Source organism: Sitophilus oryzae, unplaced genomic scaffold (genome assembly GCF_002938485.1).
Source record: "Sitophilus oryzae breed Bouriz unplaced genomic scaffold, Soryzae_2.0 scaffold_1536_pilon_pilon, whole genome shotgun sequence".
NCBI lineage: Eukaryota > Metazoa > Arthropoda > Insecta > Coleoptera > Curculionidae > Sitophilus > Sitophilus oryzae.
Window position 1 is genome coordinate 1,519,927 of NW_022146210.1, and position 27,975 is coordinate 1,547,901.

Genomic DNA, 27,975 nt, shown 5'->3' on the forward strand with positions numbered 1-27,975 from the left:
GGTTATAAAATGAAGATCGCTGTTATTTTATATGTAATTTAAAATTTATTATATGTAATATGGGAAATGTCATCGATCGTCATTTCCAAGCCAACTGGACGCCGTTTTTTTCGATCATACGGTACAATTTATCTGTCAATTAAAATGACAAACAACAACTCTCATTGTCAGGTATATTATCATTAGACAAACTTTAGATCTTAGATCTTATAAACTTCGTGGATAAAGCTATGCCATATGTATATTACACACGACTTTGTTTACGGGACTTTGCAAAATAAAAACACTAAATCTAGTTAATATTGATCTTCTAGTTTGCCCAACATATTTCTGGTTACAATCTTTACAAGAAATTTCATAAATACCCGACCTTTCTAGTGGAGGTGTTTTATCTTTTGGATTACCTAATAATTGTTGTAATTTATTATTCGTACTATACACAAGTTTATAATTGACGTTCTTCTATTGACAGTCTGCGTGTGGTCGTATTTTTCCTATAGATATCAAATTCCAGGCAATTATTAGTATTTCTAATAACTAATACATCTAAAAATTATTAGATGCTAACATGGTTAGCGAAACGCGCGTCCAGTGTAAAATAAAAGTGTTTTGGTGTATTGTGGTGATTTAGTGTTTTTATTTTGCTGTGTAACACCAAAGGTTCCAACCCTCAACTGTAATATACGGGACTTTCATATGCATTTTTTTATTTTTATTATTATTTCTTTCGGGAACAAGATTATCGTAGAAGCCTATCCGTCTCTCTGAATACGCTACTGAGCATGCGCAGAACGATATTAGACGTGAATGTTATCTTGGGACATTTTTTCGCTGCATTGACAACAATTACTAAAAATATAGACCATTCAAATTTATTAATTAAGATATAACTGATACGTGTATTTATTATTTTGAAAATATTTGTCATATTATTTGAATATACTTTTTTTATAAATTTTAAACAAAAATTAAATCATATAACGATAAATTCTTCTTTAAAAATATTTTAAAATACTACTTTGAAAAATAGCTATGATGAATGGGCAACACATAGAATCAGTAACCAGGGAAACATGAAAATATGTTTAACAAACCTAACCTAACCTAAAACATACCATAATACATACATAAAACATAATTTTGTAAAAATATGTAATTAATGTCACTTTTTGTGATACTCTTTGACAAGTGATAATAAAGATTTCATTTCGATTTCCGACAATATTTTAGATTTGTGTTCTTTTTGAAAGTTTGTTTTTGTAGTATGATAAAGTTAGTGGATAAATAAACATTATGACTAGTGATATATCTGAAGCTGCCATAATAGTTTTATCATTAAAAGAACTCCACAACACTAAAAGTATGAAAACCTCTGAAGTATGTTCCATATTTTCCAAAACAAGATTTATGTTATTTAAAATCTATCTATATCTATGTATGTTAGGTAACTTAATCACTTATTTAAACATTATTACAGTAATCGCAAAACATTTTTTTTTAATAAATATATTGTTTCCCAATTTTACATTAAGATTCATCTCATTAATCCTTCACAATCTGGCAGCGCTGTCGCCATCGCTTGTCACTCAGAGTTGATCACGTTCATTGGAAATAGTTTTGCGATTATTTTAGATAATTTACATTTGATTTTTGTTCTTTAAACAATTAATATATTAGTAAATATTATTCAATAAATAATTAATATCCGAATAACAATATTATTTTCTCTAATTTATACCGGGTGCGTCTCAAAACTGGCTCACCCCTATAACTTTTTTATTTTTTCAGAAAAAAAAACGAAATTTGGTATGGTAGTATATGACCTAAATTAGGATTGATTGACGCATTCAATTGTTTTTGGTCACTTCCTTCACCTGAAACGACTACAACTTTTGATTTTTAAATGGCATTCTCGGTATTTTTTTTTACTTTATTCGATAGAAAATGACATTCTGAATAGAATGACATATCACATGTCAACTTTTGACATTCTCACTTAAGAAAAAATCGTATTTTATATTTCAATATAGAGTGCCATGCTTTGAATAAGAAGACTAAGGAAGGAGCATATCAAAAATCTTAGGTACACCGCGATGGACCTCAAATATGGCCGACTTAAATTCCGGTTTATCAGTGTCGTTCTAATTTTATTTAAAAAATGTAAAACTATGATGTAGGGTAGACGTGGGGTAGACTCAATAATTTGTTGTTTTATTTTACGTTGTGAATAAATGTTGGTAGTTATTAAAATTGTTATAAAAATATATAATTCTAATTAAAATAGATAAGTTAAATAAGTATTTATTAACACAAACATCCGATACGCTACTGAAGCAGGTAAGTCAAATTAACGTATCAAAATTCTTTGACATCTGATCTTTGACAAGTAGTGAATAAAAGCTAAAATGCAAGAAAATATATAATTTAGTTAATTTAAGTGAATTTCATAAATGATCGGTTTACTACATGTATGTATATTATATAGTCACTTACTAGCGAAAAGTTGTTCCATTATTTCACTCAATTTTTTCCGAGATCTACCGCACGCTACACAACCAACTATTTTAGAGTTTTTTTCGATAAATCGCGATAATGTCACTGTTAATTTAAGTTCTGCCACAATTTCCATCTACATTTACTACCTTTATACAACTATCAGTAGTAGAATAAATAATAAGTAACATAAAATAAGCTCCGTAAAGACTGACAAATCCACAAAATTTCAAATCAAATTCAAATGTGTCAAATGAATCGTCAAACAGAACTGTCAAGGATCCCCACCCTAGAGAGCTTTTATGCTGGCTTTTCCGCCCACCATGCATGAATACATGGATAGCATTATGCTCCTTCCTTAGTCTTCTTATTCAAAGGTGCCATGGCTATGTTAAAAACACTATTTTTTAATGAAGGGGCCTTGGAAAAATATATTTGATCGTTTAATGTTTTTAGTGTCTTGTCCTTACCGGTTAAAAGATGCCCAAATCGTATTTTTAATCATAACTCAATTTTTTCAAATGGAACGAGGGTGGCTCATTAGCATATTTGGAAAAAGCATTTTTTTTACGAATAATTTGATACCACACACTTGGTATTTCGAGTCGGAATTTTTGTTACGAACCGCATGTTATAATTTTAAATAAACCATATGCGAAAATGTCAAAAGTAAACGATCAAAACTATTTTTCAAAGGCTCCTTGATTAAAACTTAGTGTTTTTAACACCGCCATGACACCCTGGATTGAAATTTAAAATTCGATTTGTTTTTAAGCGACAATGTCAAAAGTTGACATATGATATGCTATTCTATTCAGAATGACATTTTCTATCAAATAAAGTAAAAACATACCGAGAGTACCATTTAAAAATCAAAAGTTGTAGTCATTTCCGGTGAAACAGGAAGTGACCAAAAACAATTGAATACGTCAATCAATCCTAATTTATGTTAAATACTAGTAGTGGGAACTATCGAATGAATACTATCGAAACATTCGATAGTTGCAATTCATTCGAATAATTCGATAGCTAGTAAGAAAACATTCGTTGAAAACTATTCGAATAAAAATTATCGAATAGACGCGTCATCTGCCTTGAAATATTGTATTCTAGTAATTCGGCAGCAAAAACCATTCATTTATAAAATTCATTCATTTATGAAATTCATTTATTCGTCAGGATCGATTATAATAAAATATTAACTGGATTTTAGTTGTCGCCCGGCGACGTAGGTTTGTTTCCCAGAAACCCGACAGCGGTCGGTGGCAATGCCATGAAAGAAGGCGGCATCTTTGATTTTTTGCGGAGTAGATAAAAATAAGGACACATTATTTTTTTTATTGAGGTGCTAGTATTTACACAAAAACTACATTATGAAAGGCGCTGTTGCCATATATTGGTATTAGTTGATATTAGCAAAGAATATTATTGTCTGGCTTTAGTTAGTTAGGGATAGTATGTCTATATATTTTGCATTTTTTTATTAATATTCTGTTTGTTACACTGCAGTAATACTTGTTATTTTGGATGTAGGAAAATGATTTTTAATGCTTTTAAGCAAAGACTGGTATAATAAATAATAATAACAGTAATAATTTGTTATACCTAACGACAAAATTTAAAATCATTTAATATGAACATTTTTTTAAGTAGTGGCAAAATATAAACAACAAATTAAATGTCAAAATTATTTATATTAGATCCTATTTAAAAATAATATAGACTCTAAATTTTTTGGCAACGGTTGTTTTTTAAATAATAATAATTACAGAACTAATTTGTTATATTAACAACAAATTTTAAAATCATGAAATATCAACATTTATTGATTTTCTAAGCATGCAGTGTAATGGAAGAAAAATATAAATAAAAAATTAGAAATCAAAATTATTTATATTAGGTGCTTTATATTACTATTTAAAAATAATATTATTTACTTTTACTGGCATTTACTTTAAAAAATAAATGAAATATTTCTTCGCAAAAAACTACATGTAAGAGAATTAGCATCAACAAAATACAAACATCGTTAACTTTTTTAAAATTGGCACGTGTAAAACTTTCAATTTAATTTTCTCACCCCATAGTTTGAGTTCGATAACCATTTACTTAACCACATTACTTAAATATTAATAATCATATTTAAGTAAGTTCAACTAATTCATATTATTAAAACATCTAAAATACAAACATCTATTTTTAAAATTAATTGTAAGTTCATTTCATCTCTCTTAAAAATTGCTACTTCTCAAAATTTTCCATTAAAAAATAGACCATATAACCATATAAAATTAAATAATTGAAAGATCGGGCTACGGAAAATCACAAAAATTTTCGGAAAAATGTTGACCACCTGCACACGCACACAATCGTCAATTAAAAAAAAACTACTATTTTAGTATTTTAAATATTTTAATAAACGCAAAAATAGCACAGTATTTATACGGCGAAGTTATAAAAATTTGGAAGAACTAATAATGCACTGACGCACACAAAAATCAAACTTACTAAAGAGATACTAGATACTAAATTTCATTTATCAAAAGCATTCGATAGTCGTGGCTCAACGATAACCATTCAGGGGCACGGCGAGGTTGTCACGTATGCTCTAGTATACAAATGAATGAATGATTTTATTCGAATAAAACCATTCGATAGTTGAAATCATTCATTCAGTAACCATTCGATAGTCTAATTCATTCGATAGTTCCCATTGCTATTAAATACTAACATACCAAATCTCATTTTTCTATCTGAAAAAATAAAAAAGTTATAGGGGGTGAGCCGCTTTTGAGACGCACCCGGTATATTAATTATATTTTTTATTTTATGAAATGTACACAAATAAAAATGATATATACACAAAAAGATAGACGATTGGTCAGTCAGTGTCAAAGACAAAGATGATCAGATATTCGAAAGTCGCTAACTGTCTTCAACAAAAATGAAGCGAATTTACTTATCCACGAAGTTTATAAGATCTAAGCTTTACATAAATAATTCATTTTTGGACGAAGTCCGGATTTTGTCGTTTCAAAAGAGTTCACTTCTCTGGAATATTCAAAAACTTGTATGGAAACCCTAGCGATCAGGCTAACATGGGTAGAAAATGGTGTGCGATAAAAGTATTTTGATATAGTTTAGTTAAAGTGTGTAATTTTATGTAATAAAATAAAACATATTCATCAAAATGTTTTTCTTTCTTTATAAGAACTCTTAATTAATATGGCGGTGGTATCTGGTGTGGTATATCTGGTATTAAAGGATCATAGGGATCATTAATTGACCAGCTTATTTTTTAGTGAACTCAGTGTAGCTCTAATTGAAGAGAATTTAAGTGAACAAGTATCAAAAAATATTGGAAAATGTATAAAAATGTTTAATGTTAAAATTGAAAACAAAATCGAAAGCGGACCAGAATCGGCTCAAGTAATTGGTAAGTTTAAATTTATTGAATACAAGCTGCGTATGATATAAAATTACAGAGCGTCTAATTTTACATAGAGGAGAAAATGTTATATCTAGTTTTGACTCATCCTGATTTATTAATATTATAAATTATAACAAAAATAAAAGAAACTAAACTCACCTTGGATGCCAAAACATCTGTATAGTGCCTCTCACTCTTTGAGGTTTTTATCCCGTGATTCGCAATCTTTAAATATAAAATAAACTTGAGCATCACTAGGAAAACGCACCTAGTCACATCACCATAATCAATTAAATAAGTTAAATATTTATGTTGTTGTTTAGTAGTTAAGGCCACAAGGCGTCTGTCTCACAAAGGGGATGGCCACAAGGCGACATAGCGTTTTGTTGTCGTTTCGTAGCTAAGGCCACAAGGTGTCTGTCCCACAAGAAGAGATGGCCACAAGGCGACATAGCTGTAGCTAAGACCACAAGGCGTCTGTACCACAAAGGGGATGGCCACAAGGATATTTCGAGATTTTTCATTTTTTTTCTTTCGTTAAAAGCTTAAAGCTACCAAAAATCTAAAATTTGAAGTTTGTGGAACTTCTAGAAGTACATTAAAATTTTGATGACGGTGAATGAGTCGCTATCTAAATTGAAGTTTAGTCTTGTTACATTGATATATGTATAAATAAAATCAGATAAATCGATTTAATTCTAGATTTCTCATCAGATGCTATGCAACACAGATAAATTTTACTTAATCAAAATATACATACTCTGCTGGTCATCCAATTTATGTGGTCTGGATTTTAATCAGTGTGACAAAGAATAATATAAATGACCGGTTGACAGACCGAGAGACAAAATCAAAAACGGCATGCAGTGTTGCCGGTTTTTTACGTTTGTAGGAAAATGTGTATAGAAAAATATAAGCTATAGTTTGTCCAACGAGAAGATCCTTGACAGTGATAGATGTGTCTGTCATTTTAATTTCAAAGTAGTTTATTTTATTTTACAAAGAAATAAGTTGGTACAACTGGAACGCATAGCAGGAAATTAATATATGTATTTAAAATTTAACTGACAAGTAACTTCAAAATATTGTGAAAAAAACTGTATAAAACTGAAAAAATGTAATCTACTTATTTTATTTAATAAAAAACGGTATGTGTTAATACAAAACAAACAAAAAGAAGACACCACATACCAAAAAATATAAAAAAGAACTATTTCTTACTTTATGAAACTTCCCGCATTTATGATTATATTTATCGATATAACTTATGTACAAATACAAATTTGTAATATTCCGCAGGAATAAATAAAACAACATAAATAAAACAAACTATTTTATTAATAATAACACTTACCAAATTTTATACCTCACAGGTTGATTAATTAACTTTAATCTTAATTTTTTAAACCAGTACCTTTTGACATTATTTTTCTGCAGTACTAAAATCCATTATTTACCTATCGTGTGATGTCGATATTTTACAGCTACACCAGTTTTTAGTATGGTCCTTCTACCATATTCGAGATGCACTTATCTACAACGAGATGGTATACGAACTTTATTGATAGTAACTTTATTGGTGTATCTGTATAAGACTTTCTGCCTGGGCAGCGAGTATTAACCATAAACTGTGCTCTGGATTCTACAGTTAATTTTCACTCGATTTTTCCTCCACTTGACTTCAAAAGACACAAAACACGTAATAACACCAATCAAAATGCATCATCTTCCAAAACGCAGGGTATTTGTCAAAAGTTGTCACAAAATTAACCTATAATTTGGCAAGACTTTGACAAACGTCAAAAATCTAAAGGCGAGTTCATACGCATCGGCGTCCGTTTGTCGTTTATCGTTCCGTCAAACCAATAAAATTGAAATACGATCTGTCATTTTTGAAATAAACCAATAAAACTGGTTAAAAATAACAAGTGACGACGCATGATGAATTTATATTTAAACCCATCCATAGTTAACTTAAAAATTATTAGAAACTTTTTTTAGTAAAATAAATAGATTGGTATGGGACGTCATCTGCTTTTCTTCTGTCATCGTCTGTCGAAATCTTACCTGAGAAAAAAAACAGAGTATATTTTAAAAACTTCCATGTACAGGGTGATCGGAATTGGTCTGTTTTAACAGAGAAAACCTATTTCCTGACTAGATAGAGCAAAACCGACATAGATGTCATGGGCTCGATTTCTGAGACACGTTTAATGGCATAAACTGCCTGTTGATATTTTCACTGCCAACTGAGATACGGGGTCTTTTTGAATTTTTTACCATTTTGAAAATTGCCCATATCTTTTTTATTTCGCGGAATAATAAAATTCTGTAAAGACGTTCTTAAGGCACTTTTTTAAGCACAATCCAGTGGCGTAGTGAGTTTTTTCCTATGCTTGCTCTTTTTGTCAGAAATAATAAAAAATATAATTTTTTAAATGGAAATCATAGTTGGCTATGAACTTAAAAAATGCTGGCATTTAACCATTTCGAACGATATAAAGTTATGGATCCCTATTTCTAAGAATGAGAGAAATATTAGGGTTTTCATCTTTGTATCGAAGTGTGCCTTGATTTTGTGTTGACCTAGTTGTCTAATTATTTTTTATCGCAATTTAAGATTCTATATTATTATTGATCTGCATAATTAAAGACTTTTGAAAAGGTAAATTAATATTCTATATTAGTTTTAGTAATTGCAATTGAAATCGATACAATAAACAAAGATCAAAACTAAAAAACGTATTTTATGAGTGAGGAATATAGTTTTCTAAAAAAAATCATCTAAAATGTTCAAACTGAGCACCTCCTTGTTGAACACATAATAAACATCTTTTGCGCACAGAGTTACAGCGATTTATTAGGCGAACTGGTGTAAAAAGTCCAAAAGCTTACCTAACAGGCCAAGATATGAGGCCCCTTGTTCCAATCCGATTCTCTCTAAATTCTCCATTTAATGGCGTTTTAATTGTAATTGGTAAAACTAATAGAGAATGTTGATTTTTCTTTTCAAAAGTCTATAATTTTGCAAATAAATAATGATATAGAATATTAAATTACGATAAAATATAACTAGGTCAACATAAAATCAAGGCCCGCTTCGATACAAAGATAAAAAACCCTAATATTTCGCTCATTCTTAGAAATAAATACCCATAACTTTATATCGTTGGAAAAGGTTAAACATCAGCATTTTTTTAAGTTCATAGCCAACTATGATTTCCATTTAAATAATTATATTTTTTATTATTTCTGACAAAAAGGGCAAGTATAGAACAAAACTGACTACGCCACTGGATTGTGCTTAAAAAAGTGCCTTAAGAACGTCTTTACAGAATTTTATTATTCCGCGAAATAAAAAAATTATGGGCAATTTTCAAAATGGTAAAAAATTCAAAAAGACCCCGTATCTCAGTTGGCAGTGAAAATATCAACAAGCGGTTTATGACATTAAATATGTCTCACAAATTGAGCCCATGACATCTACGTCGGTTTTGCTCTATCTAGTCAGGAAATAGGTTTTCTCTGTTAAAACAGACCAATTTCGACCACTCTGTACACTACTGAAATGATAATATATCTAAACTAAATATAATCTAATACAGCTGTACTAAAATGAGTAACTAGTAATGAAAAATAAAGTTAGCAAAACCCTAGATGCAACATTTTTTCGTAAACGTCTACTTGTGCGGTTTGAAATTTTGACGCAAAATCCGGCAATACCGCATAGAAGAAATGTTTCGACCCAATTTTTATCTCTTTTTAATGCATTTGATTTTTCATTAAGCTGTCTACATCACTGTCTCGGGTTAAAATCCATACGGCACAGTTTCGATGACCAAATCGGTATATGTATGTAGTTTACATACATAAGATAGCATTATTTATTTTTAGGTGGTACCGCAAATACAGGTCAACAGAAAAACGTTCAATATGCAAATATTCTCTATTATTTGAAAACTCAGATACACCGAACGTTGATTAATATGAAGGAAAGTTTACCAGAAAGTAGTGCAACCATCATTAACGAAAATTTGGAAAGTATTAACGGTTTAACAGGATCCATAATAGAACCGTTAATTGGTAAGTTATTGAAATCTTAAAAATATACTAATACGGTGTAACGGGAATATTTTGTATTATTATAACGATTATATTATTTTTATTATTGCTAACAGGTTGACTGGCACGGCGGCGGTCGTATTGATAAATAGACTAAAATGCGAACTTAATAGGCTAGAAAGAAGAACTACCTGAATTAGATTTTTATGCATGATATTTTCAAAAAATAATTTCTTTTCTTTTTAATATTCATAATATTTTAAATCATTTTTTGTGTATTCTGTAAAATTTGTCTCAACGGACTTGTCGGGTTTTGCATTTAGACGCCTGAAATATTACTTATCTGTATCCTGGTAGCGTATTTCCATAATATGCCATGTAGAAAGCATAGGGTATCTAGGCCAAGCTTAGTTCAGCATTGAAGATATATCTAACGCGGTATAGAATGGAATAGCATAATTCGCCAAATGTGATATACTGGTCCGGTAATACGATATCTAGGCATAGGAATTACATGCATTGGAATGAAACGCCTATAGAAAGTCTAAGCTGAAACAGAGATGGACGACAACTTCCCCGTTTCCACTTCCACTACGACTGTCGAGTTAGACAAACTCCAATAAGATAACAAATTTTGGAAATTCCGCCGCCTCCCATCCACCCATGATACCCATCCACCTGCCCTTTATCGCCATTATTTTATTTCCCTTCCTGCGCCTCCGCAAAACGCCATCACCTCAGTCCATCACAGAGTTGCCAGGTCTACCGGTTTCGTCTGTAAGCTACCGATCTACCGATTTAAACAAAAATCTAACGATATGTTCAACTGCGTTTTTAGTCTAATCTGACTTTATTATTGTTTATTAAATTTTATTTAGTAATCATAGGTCATCGTTCTGTCTAGTTGCAGAGTGACAAAGATATTCCTACAAATCCTTATTACTCTTTATTAGGCGCGATATTGGCGATATGCCCGAAGAAGTTGATATCTTTTGAAAAGATTTTGTTTCATTCATCTACTAAAGTTAAACCCATATTTTCCCCAAAAAAATATAAACAAAAAACAAAATCTAAGTTAAGAAACAAACTGAATACGAATAAATTTTAGTGCTTTTCCTGTCAAAAAAATATATTAATGTGAAAAAAGAGTTGAGAGTTGCTACAGCTTTCCCATTAAAATGAAATTAATTTTAGATATCACTGATCAAAATTTGTACAAAGGTAAAAAGTGCCTGCTATCCCTACTTGTTATAGTTTTTATTAATATATTAATATTGTTTAATTCAATATATTTTTTTTAATATTAAATAAATATACCTCTTCCTCAACCCAGATTCATCCACTCCTGGATATAGGTCTCTCCTATCCTTTTCCATGTCTCCCTGTTTTGTGTTATATTTAACCACCTGCCACTTCCTTAATGTCACGCAGGGACGTGCCCCTGCCCACGCGAGCCTTAGCTTATCTCCCAAGACCATACTGGGGAAATCACTGTCCCATCCCATTCTCATATCCAAACCTCAAAATTTTCTAATCAAAAACGTGGCATTGAAATTGCCAAACCTCTAAACCACGAAATGTCGAACCTTAAAACAAAACTACCCCAGGCGAGTAGAACGTATGATTCAGAATCTCGCACTGAATATAATATACCTACCTATTTCTAATTCTTGTTATATTTACTATATTTGTATTTTATTTGAGTGATCTAGTATTACGACACATACGAATACTAATTTTGGACTTAAATATTATATTTTATTTTGTTTCTGTACTTTTGATTTTTGTTGAAGATCTACCGAGAATTTTGTTCTCGTATGGAATTATAATCTAACAAACCCGGCAACCCTGTTCGGCTACACCTTTATAAAGTTTTTTCGGTCTAATTCCTTTGTCGCCGCCGCCGACTGACCGGTCGGTGTCGGGCCGACTGGAAGGAAGATCGTACAGTATTGCCATTTCATAGAATTGCACTTGCTATTTTAGAAATGATTTCAAAGTTCTGCTTCTGCATGTTACTTTTTGTTTTAGAAAGAAATTGTTATGTGCCTAGAGAAAACATTCTTAAAATTGTTTTGTACTTTATTTAATATTTCATTAAGTAGGCAAGATAATGGGATTAGAAGATTCGGGATTTAGGATAAGCCAACATAATTTTGATTTAACAGAATGGCAACACTGTCCTTCGTCTTTCTATTTTTTCGATTCTATTCTATTAGTAGCCGGTAGCCCCCACACAAGCGTCTTAAAGACCCGCCCCCTCACGCAGAAGCTCTCTCGTCGTATCACTTCTATGATCACTTCCCCTATACAATGGTAGGGAAAAGACACTTTATCCGTCTCTGTTGTACTGCAGTGTATTTTGCAGCCTTACCATCTTTTTTTATCGTATTGAAAAGCTCCTATTGCTAATGAAATTTTGCCACACGTGTATAAGCTAGGTGAACATTTATAGTAATTTCTTGCATTTTTGCATTGAATTAGCCAGTTTGTGACCGTTGCGAATTCGCAACGGTTACAAAGTGGCTAATAACAAGGATAGCTGAGCAATGTACATTAATAATAAATTCACATGATATTGACACAGAGCAGCAGTCAAAACATTTCAGTTCACTACGTTAAACTGTAAAAAAGCAAAAGTACAACCAAGAGCTTTATCCAAAAAAAGAAGGCTATCAGTAAGGTCATCAGAAGAGACTAAAGAAGAAACAATGGTACAAAAATATTATCGAAAATACACTAAATGCCAAAGGACATTAATACTTTAATGCTTTAAGCTAAACAATACAGTCTAACAGGAAATAGCAATGTTTAATATTATTTTTCTTTAAGTGTCTGATATTTTAAAGAAATTAATATAATATACATTATTTAATAATAAATGTTATTTTTGTTGACATTTTGTTTGTTTTATATTTGTAGTCATGTTTTTAATGTAATGATAAAGATTATATATACCGGGTGCGTCTCAAAAGTGACTCACCCATATAACTTTTTTATTTTTTCAGTTAAAAAACGAGATTTGGTGTGTTAGTATATGACATAAATTAGGATTGATTGACATATTCAGTTGTTTTTGGTCACTTCCTGTTTCACCGGAAATGACTACAACTTTTGATTTTTAAATGGCACCCTCAGTATTTTTTTACTTTATGCGATAGAAAATAACACTCCGAATAGAATGACATGTCGTATGTCAACTTTTGACATTTTCGCATATGGTTTATTTGAAATTATAACTTGCGGTTCGTAACGAAAATTTGACTCGAAATACCAAGTGTGTGGTATCAAATTATTCGTAAAAAATGCTTTTTCAAAATATGCTAATGAGCCACCCTCGTTCCATTTGAAAAAATTGAGATATGATTAAAAATACGATTTGGGCATTTTTTAACCGGCCAGGACAAGACACTAAAAACATTAGACGATCAAATCTATTTTTCCAAGGCTCCTTGTTTAAAAATTAGTGTTTTTAACACAGCCATGGTACTCTAGATTGAAATTTAAAATACAATTTTTTATTAAGTGAGAATGACAAAAGTTGACATATGATACGTCATTCTATTCAGAATATCATTTTCTATCGAATCAAGTAAAAATATACCGGGGGAGCCATTTAAAAATCAAAAGTTGTAGTCATTTCCGTTGAAACAGTAAGTGATCAAAACTAACACACGAAATCTCGTTTTTATCTGAAAAAATAAAAAAGTTATAGGGGGTGAGCCACTTTTGAGACGCACCCGGTATACCGTATGGTCGAAAAAAAAACGGCCTCTAAATTTAAATATAAAATGACAGCGATCTTCGTTTCACAGCCATCGCTGACGCCTTTTTTTCGATCATACGGTACTATTTTACACAAATGTATATTACTGTTTATGCTCTCAAAAGTTACGCCAATAATGCGACTACGAACTATACCCGATTTTGTGGTGCATTTCCAATTCCGTTCCATACCGCGTTAGAGACATCTTTACTTCTGAACCACAAATTACCTATAATAGATGCGAAAGAAAGCGACTGCATCGGAAACCACTCGGCAAACCCCACACGCCTATTGAGTGGTGTAAATACACCAGTCGTTTAGTCCGGAAACCTATGCTGTGTCGTATTCGCTTGCTGGAATGACATAGTGCGTGGTTATATGTTTCTTTTTTAAAACGGGTGTAGGATTTTTGTTGAACTTTTGAACTGTTATTTCTAAGTTTTGGTAATTTGTAATCTTATTTAAAATGGGATACAAATGTGTTTATTTATAAGGAAAAAAAGATATTTATAGTATAAAAAATTAATTTATTTAACAAAATTTAATTAAAAATGTGACAAAAATAGTACCTTTCTATTGGTTCTATCGGACTTTTTTCGACTATATAAATCTTTATTTGTAAACTTTAATACATCAAATATTTTCAATCTAATAAATCATTTAATGATGTAAATAATAGGAAATTTCTCACATGGGTGGTCAAATTCTATAGTTTTCATTATATCAAACAGCCTCTGAGAAATGTTTTCAACTCAAAATGCCTTTAATTATGTTTGACTACATCAATTAAAAAGGGTCTTCAAATACATCAATGTGATATTTGTCTAAAATTTGCAAAAGAATCCGAATCTCTGGATAACTCGAAATTATTTACCCATTTAAAAGCCTTTGATCATGAAAGTGGAAAAATTTGTTCATTTTATTTACTGGAAATGGAAAAATTATTTATATTAAATTTTGATGAGTTTTGCACTGAAGAAAACATTCAGAGGCTGTTTGATATAATGAAAACTATAGAATTTGACCACCCATGTGAGAAATTTCCTCTTATTTACATCATTAAATTATTTATTAGATTGAAAATATTTTATGCATTAAAGTTTACAAAAAATAAAGATTTATAGAGTCGAAAAAAGTCCGATAGAACCACTAGAAAAGTAACTATTTTGTCACATCTTTAATTAAATTTTGTTAAATAATTAATTTTTTATACTATAAATATCTTTTTTTCCTAATCTCCTACGAACTGATATAATATGACGAGCAATCTATTAAATTACTGTGAGATTATATGCCTCGATAACATATTGGTGCAGATTATTTTCACCCAAACGAATAATAACCCAAACTATACATTGATGCGGATTGTCTATGAACTCTTTCTGAAGGTCACAGAAACTTGAACGCGTAATTCGGTGTTCTTTCGCATCTGTTGTAGTTAATTTGTGGCTGAACTAAGCTTGTGGGCGGGGCTTAGAGACCCTATACTCTCTACGTAATATATTATGGAAATACGCATCCTGATATTAGGTAAGTCTTTTGATAACCGCAAGTTTTGTTACCACGGTTGAATAACATTACATATTGTATTTAGAGTGAGCCTAAGTTCGAATAAAGCTTGATTTTCATGCGTCCGTTATCTGTTGATACGATGCGATGGTCCGACGGCGCTCTAATTGGTCTTAGCACTTTCATGCCACTTTTCACCCATAATTTTTTTACTCCAATCTACCAACGGCGAAAGATCGTACGATAACGTACGTTTTAACACTTTTTGACAAGTTTAATCTAACTTTAATACAAATATAATAGTACAAGAGCTAGCGACGTCAGGAAAACGAGAATTTTAAGAAAACTGGTTTTTTGATATATCTTTTGCTATGCTCTCCTGACCAAAATGCGGGCCATCTGACTGCCGGTAGACTACAGCGGTTCACTACTACGCATTACATCTGTACAATGTATCCCATTTTCATGTGTTTTATGGGATTTCTGATTTATCGTTTATGAGTACAGATACAATGATGCGATTTTCACATTACTTTGCTACTTTTTTATGAAACTAAGCATGCTACACATATGTTTGTCCTAGCCTCCTTAGTTCCTGAAATACAGGGCGAATTAGTGATGCGCAGTAATGAATAGATGTTGAATACAGATATGGTGCGCAGAAGTGAACGCAACGTCTACCAGCAGCCACATGGTCCGTTCTCTGTTCAGGAGAGCATAGCAAAAGATTATATTATTATATTAGAGCTTTCTTAAAATTCTCTCTCGAAAACGTTGCTAGCTTTTGGACTATAAGTAAAACAGCGAAATCGTTATGGAAATGAAAATATAAAATGAAACCAATCACAGTTAAATCCAACACGCAGTTCTAGAAAGTTTTCTAAAATATACAGGAAAATTTAAAAGAAAATGCAGTTTTTTGCGAAAAAAACTCATAGACGTGTTCCTGGGGTCGAAATATACCACCACTAAAATTATTTGTGCTTATTTATGATTCACCCTGTATAATAATAAAGCGTATTAAACATTTTTATTATTTCAGTATCGATAAATTCTGTAATAGAGACGATTTTGGTAACCATGCATTTGGAACCAGATTGGTTAAAAATTCAAGTAGTAGCAAACAAAAATTTACCTTGTAGCCCATACATGAAGGAGTTAATACAGTTTATAACGAGAGTTTATAATACATACTTGGTTAACTTTCATAATAAGGAAGTGCTGTCTGAAAAGTAAGTACTTATATAGCATACTTATGTAGGCTTTTTATCAGTTGTCTAGGGGTTGTATTTTTTAAAAAACGAGTTCATAAAAAACTCAGTTTAATGGTTAACAACACAATGGAAAAGTAGGTATGTGTGTTTAAATTTTAAACAAATCTTAACAATTGTTTGGACTTGCCCCCTTACTATCTCTTTCTCGTCTTCTATCGTCACGCGTTGGTTTTAATTCGTCTTGGTGTAAGCTGTAATCGTCTTATTACAAATTATTCGTCTTAATCGTATCGCGTCTTCTTTCTGTCAGCTGGCGCAGAGGCCATAAAATAATTAACTAGAAAGAAGTGTCAACTCTGTGTTAAATCGTGGAAACACGATACGCCACCGAAAGCCTTCGTTGTCGTCTGGAGAACTAACTTTCCAATTGACAGGTTGACATGATAAGGACATGATGGCTTAATTTTCATTTCCGTTTCCGGTTATTCAATGGCGGGCCCTCTTTCAGTTCAAATGTATTTTGTATTTTTTCTTTTCATAAATAAAACCAAAAAAATAATTTATTCACATATATTTATTTGAAATATGGAACAACGTGACTAAATAAATATAAAAATATAGAGGATTGTATTGTTTCAATACCAATTAGTTAATTATATGCACTTTTAACGTAAATTAGTTAAGTTGATGATGACTTACAGTAATTTGTAAATAAACACACGCATTCGCAAACTTCAAGGACAGAAAACGGACACAGGAATATGAAAACGGGAGCATTATAAAAAAACCTGAAAACAGAAAAACAATTTTTTTATCACAATGTAAAAATATCAATAGGTATAAAATATAAATATACTGTTTAAAAAAAGCGTCCATTATTCCCAAAGAACCTGGCTTATAAATCAAAAAGATGCAAAAAGAGACTTTTAGTCGGATAATATAATCAGATTATCAGTCCGATTTATTGCATTATTGACAATAAATCGCACATACTGGAGATAACTAATGTTGGCTATAGTTAAAAATGATCTTACCTTGCTGTAAATTGTTTCCATTTTCAAAAAAATCGCCGATCAAGGAGATTATAACACCATTTTCTTGCATCTAAAAAATGTAAAAACAGTTTATTTACTACCTATTTTTCATATACATGGGACATACATACTGCATAAACGTCATTTTCTCCAGGATTCTTCATGTAATACATATTTTATATACTTTATTACCTTTATATTTATAAATTTCAGCCGAAATATTAAACTGAACTTCCAAAACGAAACTTAACGGAATGAATTAAAATGGCGTCGAATATTTTCGAATTTGTTCTAGAACAAATCTGAAGTTGTCTCTGAAATTGAAATCTGTCAATTCTAAACTGTGAAGTTAGACAATAGTTAGACAAAAACAATGCTGTCCTTGTCTAGGCGGCCATACTTGTCGTGAAGAGAATGACAGGAATGACACTAATGACTGTTTCCAATTTTCCTATTTCACTGTCACCCCCCTGGCAGAGGCTGGCGTCTGCTGTCGTCTGTCTTTTTTTTCGCGTCCCCACGCTACAAGAAAGTAGTAAGGAGCAAGTCTCAACTAATTAGGGCTGGGAACACAACAATATCGATATAAAACTATCGAGCACACTACACTTATTTTGCCAGAACGGCTAGTGGGGATAAAAAAGAACTAGCAATTAGAAAAAAAAGCCTTTAATTCACGAAATATCAAATCATAATTTTTCTTTTCCAATGACAATACATTTTTAAACAACTAGTCTTTGTCACAAGAATGTTGGCTATGAAAATCTAGTAGGCTTAACATTTTCAAACTTTTTTGTAAAATCATGTTGAAAAAACTTCAGGCTGCCAAACTGTGTACATTTAGTTTAAAAATTGTATATTTGCTCACGATTTTTGATATCAATTTAAAAACATCTATATGAAGTCAAATAAAAAAATATAACACTAATAGTATATTGTTTTATTAGGAGTAAAAATGGCACTTTTTGTGGCGAGTCTGTACGTTGGCTGTACGCAAAAATGAATACTTTTATGACGTTTGAAAAAAGAATGAATTCACCCTGTTATATGCGTCTTTAAACACAAATCGGCAAAGTAATGATATTTTACTTTATTTTACAGGTGCAATATAATAGCAATAAAATGCATTGATCTTTTGGTGCGCCACTCGGCGATTCTAAGGCCTGTGGGCCAAGGTGGACGTCATCGTTTACAATCAGATTATCATCATCTAGAGGAAGCTTTAAAAGTGATTTGTCCTAATTTAACAAACTTGGGTCGCCCGTATAGATTGTTAAAATCGATGGCATCACTTATAATCCAAACACCGGAAGATATTATAGCAGGGCAAGTTTCTGGAAGTTCAGTGCCTCACAGCACTATTCTCTTCATGCTGTTCTCATTTGCTAATCTAGAATTGGCTAGTCCACATCAAAATACAGGTAAGAAAATGTGATTAAAAATTTTACAAGTAATACAGTGCTTTTGTTTTAACTCTTAAGATTTATAATGCATTGTTATTTCGCATAATGTCACTACTATTAGAATGGGCGTGTTGTATGTTATACATATGCTATGTATAGATAATATACAGGGTGTCCCAGAAATGAGTGCAGATATTTTAAAGGGTGGTAGATCTGGTCAAAATAAACATATTTTCTCTTTACCATTTTTAAAATAAATTGAAAATAACCGAGTTATTTAACTTTGAAAATTTAAAAAAATAATCGCAACATTTTGAGAACCGCCGGCAGATATCGCCAACTACATCCAATTACCCGGATCAAGCCCGGATTTCAGTTAATTCGACGCACTGTGTTGCCATAGGGACAAGAAAGTATATGTTAAAAGTAAGTCATAAAATCACAACACCTGAGGAGTTTGCAGAGATGCATTACATTTTTAAGATTGTGATATTATTACATATTAAAGTACATAAGTTAAATGTTTAATAATGTGTTAAAAAAGTTAAATTAAAAAAGTTACCCAACATTAAAAAAGATACTTATGACAGATCGATGTAACTGTGACAGTTCTCTTTTTCGATATACACTTAACTAAAACACACTTCACTGTGCTGCTTTACTTGTACATGCTATTATAATAACTACTAAAATAACAGTCCCCGTTTTTAACACATTATTTTCATATAGGCCTCATCACAATTTGAACCACTGATTTACAAAACACCCTGAAAAGCACACATTAGTTTGAATACCTTTCTGAATGAATAAATGTTGAGAATTATTGTGTCTTACCGCCACTTTCCGAACTACTTTCAATCTAAGAAAATACATGTTTCACTCAACAATTTTAAATACGTATTTTTTTTCGCTTTTTTTTCTATGTATTTCAACAATTCCATGGACAGCCAAACCGTCGCGTCGGCCGTCGGCCAAGAGAACGGCGCATCACTGGTAACTGCTCCTTTGTCGCGCCGCCGTGTCGAGCTTGCGTCATGCGAGGTTGCCTGCTTGTTTCAACAATTTCAAATTCAAGACAGTCGAAGCAATCAAATTCTTATTAAATTTTAAAAATAAAACAGAAATACATGAGAGGAAACAAACAAAACACAAATGAATTGGTTATTGATAAGGTCACAAAAAAGAAATTTCTAAAATGTTTATCGTAATTCAGAATTAAATACATCGAAAACAGCCCGACGAATAATAAATTCATTTTTGTTTTGTTTATTTCCTTTCATGTTTCTCTGTTTTATTTTTAAAATTTAATACGAATTTGATTGCTTCGAATGTCTTGAATTTGAAATTGTTGTAACTACGGCAATGTTGCGTAACATCGTCGTCTGACGCAAGCCCGCCACGACGGCGCGGCGACCGGCGACTCAAAGGACCAGTTCACACGCGGTAGTTCTTGGCTGACGGTTAGGCTGTCGATGGAATTGTAGAAATACATCGAAAAAATAGCGAAAAAATAGCGAAAAAACAAAATACGTAATGTTTTAGTTAATTTTCGGTGGTTTTTGTTAAGTTTTCATTGAAAGGGTAAGTACTAAAAATAATTAATGTGTTTTTTTTCTATAATTATTAATAATGAGCACTGATAAAAGATTAAATTTAAGATTCCTAATTTTTTGAGTAGAAATTTGTCTATGAATTTATAAATGTAGAACTATGTTCCGCCGAACTATGTAGAATGTGGATAACATAGGAGGTTGCAACACTGCAAGGTTTAGATACACCTTAGGGAAATCTCAGGTGAATAAACAAGTGGCACTAAAAGGTTTTTTCAAATTTCCCGGAAAATGTCAAGAAAAATTTTAAATTTTCAACATTTTTTTTCGCAAAAAAAACCTCATAGGCGTGTTTCTGGGGTTGAACTATACTACCAGTTAAAATATTTGCACTTATTTCTGGGACACCCTGTATATCGACGGTTAAAAGGAGAAACTGCTAATACGCCCCTTTCGTAACTTTCGACCCGTTTAAAGATTAGTTTTTTCGAACAAAAATCATAAGAGGTGGAGGTATTGTCCAAGATAAGATTTTTTGTAAGCACGTGGGTTGTATTTTCATTTTCCAAATTTAAGTGTATGATTTATCAACTATCTTCAATTGGTTTCAAAATTAGGGGCGTATTATACAATATTGTTTTGAAATTCAAACAGGATAAATGTATAATATTATAAATGAATATTACTTTTTTGCAAACAGAAATGGCTTATGACCAAAATTTTGAAGCAAATTTTTTAAGAAAAATGTAATATAAGTAAAAGAAAAATAATTTCGATTCTTTAATATGGTTTTATGGTGCAACTTTGCAACACTTTTATACATTTTAGAAATGTATAATAATAGCTACTTGGATATAAATTTGTATTCTTTTGTATAATCGAACTGCATTTTTTAAAAAAGTCTTACAAACAAATTGATTTTAGATAGTAAAATTCTATTAAAAATAAATTAATAAATGTTATCTTTTACGCACAACGGAGATAGTGTATTTAAAGAAAAACAGTTTTATATTTTAAGCAAAATGATACTAGGTAGAAAAAAACTAGAAATACAGTTCTTTATTTAAAAAATGCTTAAACAAAACCAACATAAAACAAAAAAAATATCCTATACTACAAAGCAACTAAATTACACAAAAATAGCAAAAATAATGTAGCTTGTATAAAAATATAAATTTTCATTATTTTGTACTCTTAAACTAGGAACATACTTTAACTGTCTTTTGTCTCAAGTCTATTTTCTCTTAAGAAACATTAAAACTAAAAAAAAAGTAGTATTAGTAATCTGAAACCTAAACTAGAATCACTAATTAAGTGGAAAATACATTTTTTTTATTAGTCTGTTCAGCTTCCCCTAGGAGATGCAAGACCTTGTCGTTGGTGGGGAAGCTCCTGGTCAGGTTTTCTGGGGGGAATCCCCTCTAGCACTTGGCTTGGTCTAAGAAGCATCTCACTCATCGTCTTGTCCCTGACTGTAGTGTCGTGGCCAGGGAATTGCACCAAGACATATAACGATACCGGGCGGGGCTACGGACAGCCTCAACCTTGGGGCACCGGGGGGCACCCCATTGTATTTTACCCCTTACTTGTACATGCGGGGCTCTGTAGAAGTGGACCGACTGTCCCTAGCGACTCATAGGAACACTATGAGTCTGATAATAATGGTAATAAAAACATCACCGGTGAAGCTGTGGGGAAACCCCCTAGCGACACTGGGAACAGTAACAATGAAAGTTCCAAGGGGCCAAACCCAAAGAGAACTACAGGAGAGGTGGCTGACACTTGCGTGAGACCATCCTCCGCAAGTGGCATACAAGCTACCACCTCCTCCAAGGGTCGGGAGCCTACCTCCTACCTCTAAACCCAACAGGCGACACAAGCTACCGTTTCGTCTACCCGGCCTGGGTCGTAGCTCCTCGACTGTGAGGGACACGGGTCTCCGTAGGAAGTCCTGGGACTGTATGATGAGTTATAACTCAAGAAAGGGGGACACAATAGATCTCTAAGGTCGCAGAGATTAACCCCCCCACTTATTCTAATTCTAAATTCTAGTCTGTTCAGATGTCATTGTCTTCTTCATCAGTCTCTGGTTAGTTATTAGAGATATACTGACTTATAGGCAAAAACTAATAAAAACTGAAACAGCATAATTGTTTAATACGCCAAATGTGTGATTATTTAATCACATCGAATGGTTTTATTTGTCAAGAGGTTACTAAAACGCGTAGAGCAAAATGATTAATATTTAAATTTGTCAGTTTTTATGAAAGCAAAATTAATTAATTTACCATTCGCACCGAATGCGATTGGTAAGGGCTAACGTGTCTGTTAATTAAAGGCTAACATGTCTGTTTTATTTTGAAACTCTGTCGCTTAAGACATTATGTTTCTCGTAATTCATTCAAAATTTAAAATGTTCAATGCGCCAAACCATAGGATTATTAGGATGAAACCTAAGTAGATCGACGCAGAAAAATTCGCTGATTTCGAAGGTCTTTTCTGTCTACTAGTTCGTTGTTCATTATAATCCAGAAATATTACGATTTAAACTCGACAAAATTCAGAAAGTTTTGAAAATTGGTAGGTATGTTGGGGATAACATGAGGATTACTAAACCGAATAGTTTCCACCCCTAAATAGTGTGCGTCATCCCCAGGACATCGTTTCTACCCCCATTTTGAGTTTTTTAGATAATCTCGGCAACGGTGCAATTCTCGACAAAATACCTACATAGAAAATTGTTCTTCGTAAAATTCTCTATCAAAAAGATAATTATACTTTTTTTCTAAAGTTAATAATATACATTCTTCTCTCACACTCCCCTACCCCTATAAAAAGGGTGATTTGTACTTATTTCCATATCACCGTAGAGGTAAAGTATTTGATGCGTTTTTTTTTAAAGTGGTATCCCCTGTAGGCCTAATCCACTAATTATCAAATGTTAACTAGTAATCTTCGTCATCTTCCACAGGTTCAATATTCAAGCATGACTTCCATGGCAATGATAACACAATGATAACAAGTTCTGCAGCTACATCTGATTTGCATGAACATGAAATAAGCGTTAAAACAGATGCGGGGGCTGGCTCTTTGTTTGTCATTGTTGGGGCTAATATACTGCCAACTTTTTTCCACCCCCCAGTCGGTAGGTTCGAGCATAACTCCTCTCTCCTCTCCATGCTTGAATTTGGTGAAAAACCCGATACGAGTGTTGCCGAGCTGCAGCAGAAGTTGGTGGTGGTTTTGACAACATGATAATGTTGTTGGCTTTACCAACGAGTTTGTTGAAGTACATAAATCGGTATTCATCTAGACTGCTTTCTGATGAGGTACAGATGTATCAACCTGAAATAAATTGCTCTCCTACGTTTGCAATTTCTTCATGAGTAGATTTCTCATTGAAAATGTGTACAATATGTTGTAAATCACTTCTTTTAGCGAATACAGTGATTGCATTAAACTTTCCTTTGGAAAAAAAATCCGAGGTTGTGTCACCACCGCTAATGGCGTGTACAAATAATATAGTGTCTTTGCAATTTTTTTAAAAAAGTTGCGGATTATAAATCTTGATAACTATAAATTCTTTTGCAAGTATTACCCTGTTTTTCTTTTAAAAATTTCATATCTTTGTCAGAGGGAGAGAGTTAGTGATGGGTTGTTATTTAACTATCTGTTATTTTATAACAATTATTTAGAAATAACATAACGCAACCGTTACTGCTTTTAAAAAATAACAGATATAAAATAACGACACGCAGAGATCGAGTGTTCGTGAAACGAAGTCGGCGCTCTGCACCGCCACGAAATTCGATGCTGCTCGAAGCAATTCCAAAAAACAACTAGTATGGATGGAAAACCTATTATTTCGACAACCATCGATACAGGCGGCGAGATACAACGGACAACGGAGTGGGGTATGCGCTACGGCGCGGCTTATTAAGTTTCAATATTTAAGTATTTATTTATTCTGAAAAATTTTCAGAATAATATTTTAAGATTTTTTAAAAATGTATACAGGGTGTTTTGAAAAATCTGGTCATTGATTAATCACGATCCTGCTTAAAGCCCTTGACGTAAAAAGCTGATTTTTGGAAAACGGATTGACTTTAGGGTGTAGAGGTGCGATAAGAAGGGATTTTTCGAAACTCAAATTCTAAGGGGGTGAAACCACCCTCAAATATTAGAATATTTTTTATTTAAAAACTGGTGAGTTTTTCGAAAAAACTCTTAAACACGTATATTTTATTTTGTTGTTTTACATATTTTGAGATTTTTACAAAATATATACAGGGTGTTTCATAAAATATGACCACTGAGTAATCACTATTCTGCTTAAACTGCTTGACGTTTAAAGCTGATTTTTGGTAAACGGATTGACTGTGGGGTGTAGAGGTGCGATAAGGAGGGGTTTCTCGAATCTCAAATTCCAAGAGGGTGAAAACGCCCCTCAAATATTACAATATTTATTATTTAAAAAACGGTTAGTCTTTCGGGAAAACGATTGGACACGCATAATTTATTTTGTTTTTTTACATATTTTGAAATTTTTTAAAAAATAATACAGGGTGTTCCAAAAAGTTGAGTAATTGATTAACCACGATTCTGCTTAAACTGCTCGACGTTTAAAGCATATTTTTGGCAAATGTGAGAAAATTTTATCCAGTTTGTATGTTAATGGAAATTCTTGCTTTGCTTTATCATCACCATTACAAATTAATAATTCGATGCGAACGAAGTCGCGGGTACAACTTAACAAGTATAGCTAGAGACGTGAGAAATATAAAATAAGAGACGCCCCCCGATGCGCAGTGGACATCCCACAAATTTGCTTCAATCAGATTTTTCGTAGCGTAACTGCATCTCTCTTCCGCCGAATGCGTTCTCTCTCTATCGTGTGCGCGACCGGTGCTATCCCCAAGTCTCTTCCTATATTTGTCAAACTGTACATGCTAGTTTAAGTGTAAAATTAATTCGAACTCTAGTGTGTAGTTGGTTTACTTATGAAGAATATACTACACATTTTCTTATATTGCTATTTTTTGACCGCAAATGGTAAAATCATAACGAAGAGCTTCTCGCCCGTCGAGTGAGATGCACCCTGTACACTGCTACGCAATTCAGAATCTACGCGGATCGAGGGGTAGGGCGTAGGTAGATCGGAATTTATAGATATAGACGAGTGGCGGCATTTTGGCTTTTTTATATCGCAATTTGTAAACAGCGCTTATTTGTAAACAACCCCCGTTTTTAGAGAGGTATTTTAGATAACAATCGATATTTAGAAATGTTATGACACCCTGGAAATACTACCACCGAGCACGTCATTGTTGCAACTGCGTTAATACGCCTGGCGGTGACCGCCTCATATTCTTTCAGATATTTAGCAATAAAATAAAGAAACCTGTTATTTTTAAGCTGTTATTTTAAGCTGTTTTTTATAAATAACTATAACAGTTTCAACTGTTATCTAAAAATAACAGTTTTGCCCATCACTAGAGAGAGTGCAATAAGAAGCTTGCCCTACTATAACAGTTGTCTCGCAATTATTAGATTTTTCTATAGCAGTTTGAATTATTAATAAATCGGCGTCATCCGCAGCAACAAATACTTCTATACCTTCTTTCCTAAATTTGTTTACTAGTTCTGTGATTAAGCGTTCGTTGTTAAACAAATTACTTAGGAACTTCTGCTGAGTTTCAGAGACAACAGTATTCTCGTCACACATAATTTGAGGACAGCTTCTTTGAAGTAGCCGCCTCTGTCGTTCTAGTCTCTTCGTGCTGTTTGCATTTTCCATATAACCATCGAACACGACAGTTACTCCATTCCCATAATGTTTTTTAATGTAACTAACGTAAGCGTTGTAAACAATGTTAAATGTCCCTTTTTTTGGTCATATTACGCTGCGAAGCAAATATCCTCCATCAATGACATACTCGCTGTTTTCAAAAATATGGCCTCGTTCTGGAACTTTATTGACAATCTGGTTTATACCAGATTGTCAATAAAGTTCCATTATTATTGGAACTAATTACTATTGGAATTAATTGGAACTTTATTGACAATCTGGTTTATACCAGATTGTCAATAAAGTTCCAATTAAATCAACTAATAAAGACAATCAAACTAATAAAGCAGCTTTATAGCTGCTTTATTAGTTATCCTCATTAAGCCTTTCGCATCGAAAAGAGAAAGAGGTACTGACGCTAATTCGAAACTAAAGCACTTTTTTAACTCCAGGCTAGAATGAACGGTGCAAATAATTCTTTGAAATAGTAATGTTGAGTCAACTTGAACATCATTGCCATTAATTTTCATTGTATCGCTCAAACTAGATATCGGCTTTACACGATTTGCACGACGCACTTTTAAAAAAAATCCCATCTTTAACATTTGATAATTAGTGGAGTAGGCCTATAGGGAATACCACTTTAAAAAAACGCATCAAATACTTTATCTCTAGGGTGATGTAGAAATATGTACAAATCACCCTTTTTATAGGGGTAGAGGAGTATGAGAGAAGAACGTATATTAAAACTCTAAGTATAATTTAGTGGTTACTGCTTTTTGTTAGCGTTAAGCATTAAACTTTAAATTAGATTGAACTGCAGATAGTGTTAGCCATAATCAACCCTTATTGCGCCCTAATTGCCACTTTATTATTAAGTTTAGAAAAAAAGTGTTATTATCTTTTTGATAGAGAATTTTATGAAGAACAATTTTCTATATATGTGTTTTTGTCGAGAATTGCACCGTTGCCGAGATTATCTAAAAAAACTCAAAATGGGGGTACAAACGATGTCCTGGGGGATGACGCACACTATTTAGGGGTGGGAACTTTTTAGTTTATTAATACATATGATGTCCTGATTATTTCCACCAATTTTGAAAACTTTATGAATTTTGTCGGATATATCGCAATTTGAACCATAATATTACTGAACTATTACTCTAGTTTTTGGTAAATTCATTTTGAGATCCACTTTATTGCTGGCTGTATTTAGTTTGTTAATTTGTGCTTGTAGTTCTTCAGGCTATTGGCAATTAGGACTATTTCATCAGCGAATCTTAGATGGTTAAGATATTCTCTACCTATTTTTAATCATTTGTTGGTCCAGTCTAGTTGACGGAAGATTTCTTCTAGTGTTGTTGTAAACAGCTTTGGGGATATCGCATCTTCTATCGTATTCCTTTGCTTGTTGGGAATTCTGGGGTTGTTTTATATATTATTATATATACTCTTGCTTTGGCTTCTTTGTATATATTGACGAGAGTTTCTTTTATTGTATTTCTAGTTATATACTATGTTCATTGTAATTGTTAATTTTCTACTAAACTTAATGAATTTCTGCGTTTATTTACGTCATGGATATTAATAATATTAGTCTTTATTGGTAATGATTTTAGTGCTTTTGTAGTGGGCAGTTGCATTAATTATGTTGTTTTCAGTATTACAGATAAATTATTTATTTATTATTATAAATATAGTATACAGGGTGGTCCGAACTGTATTC

The 27,975-nt window shown here is 32.3% G+C and overlaps 1 protein-coding gene across 1 annotated transcript in view; it reads left to right on the forward strand.

The window, feature by feature from the left end:
* The window catches only part of LOC115878852 (conserved oligomeric Golgi complex subunit 5), a 63,649-nt gene that overhangs the window by 34,045 nt on the left and 1,629 nt on the right, over positions 1-27,975 (forward strand). Inside the window, exons 9-12 of the mRNA XM_030895470.1 lie at positions 5,796-5,929; positions 9,818-10,006; positions 16,303-16,492; positions 18,610-18,929. Coding sequence (XP_030751330.1) covers positions 5,796-5,929; positions 9,818-10,006; positions 16,303-16,492; positions 18,610-18,929 — 833 coding nt within the window. The remainder of the gene's footprint in view (positions 1-5,795; positions 5,930-9,817; positions 10,007-16,302; positions 16,493-18,609; positions 18,930-27,975) is intronic.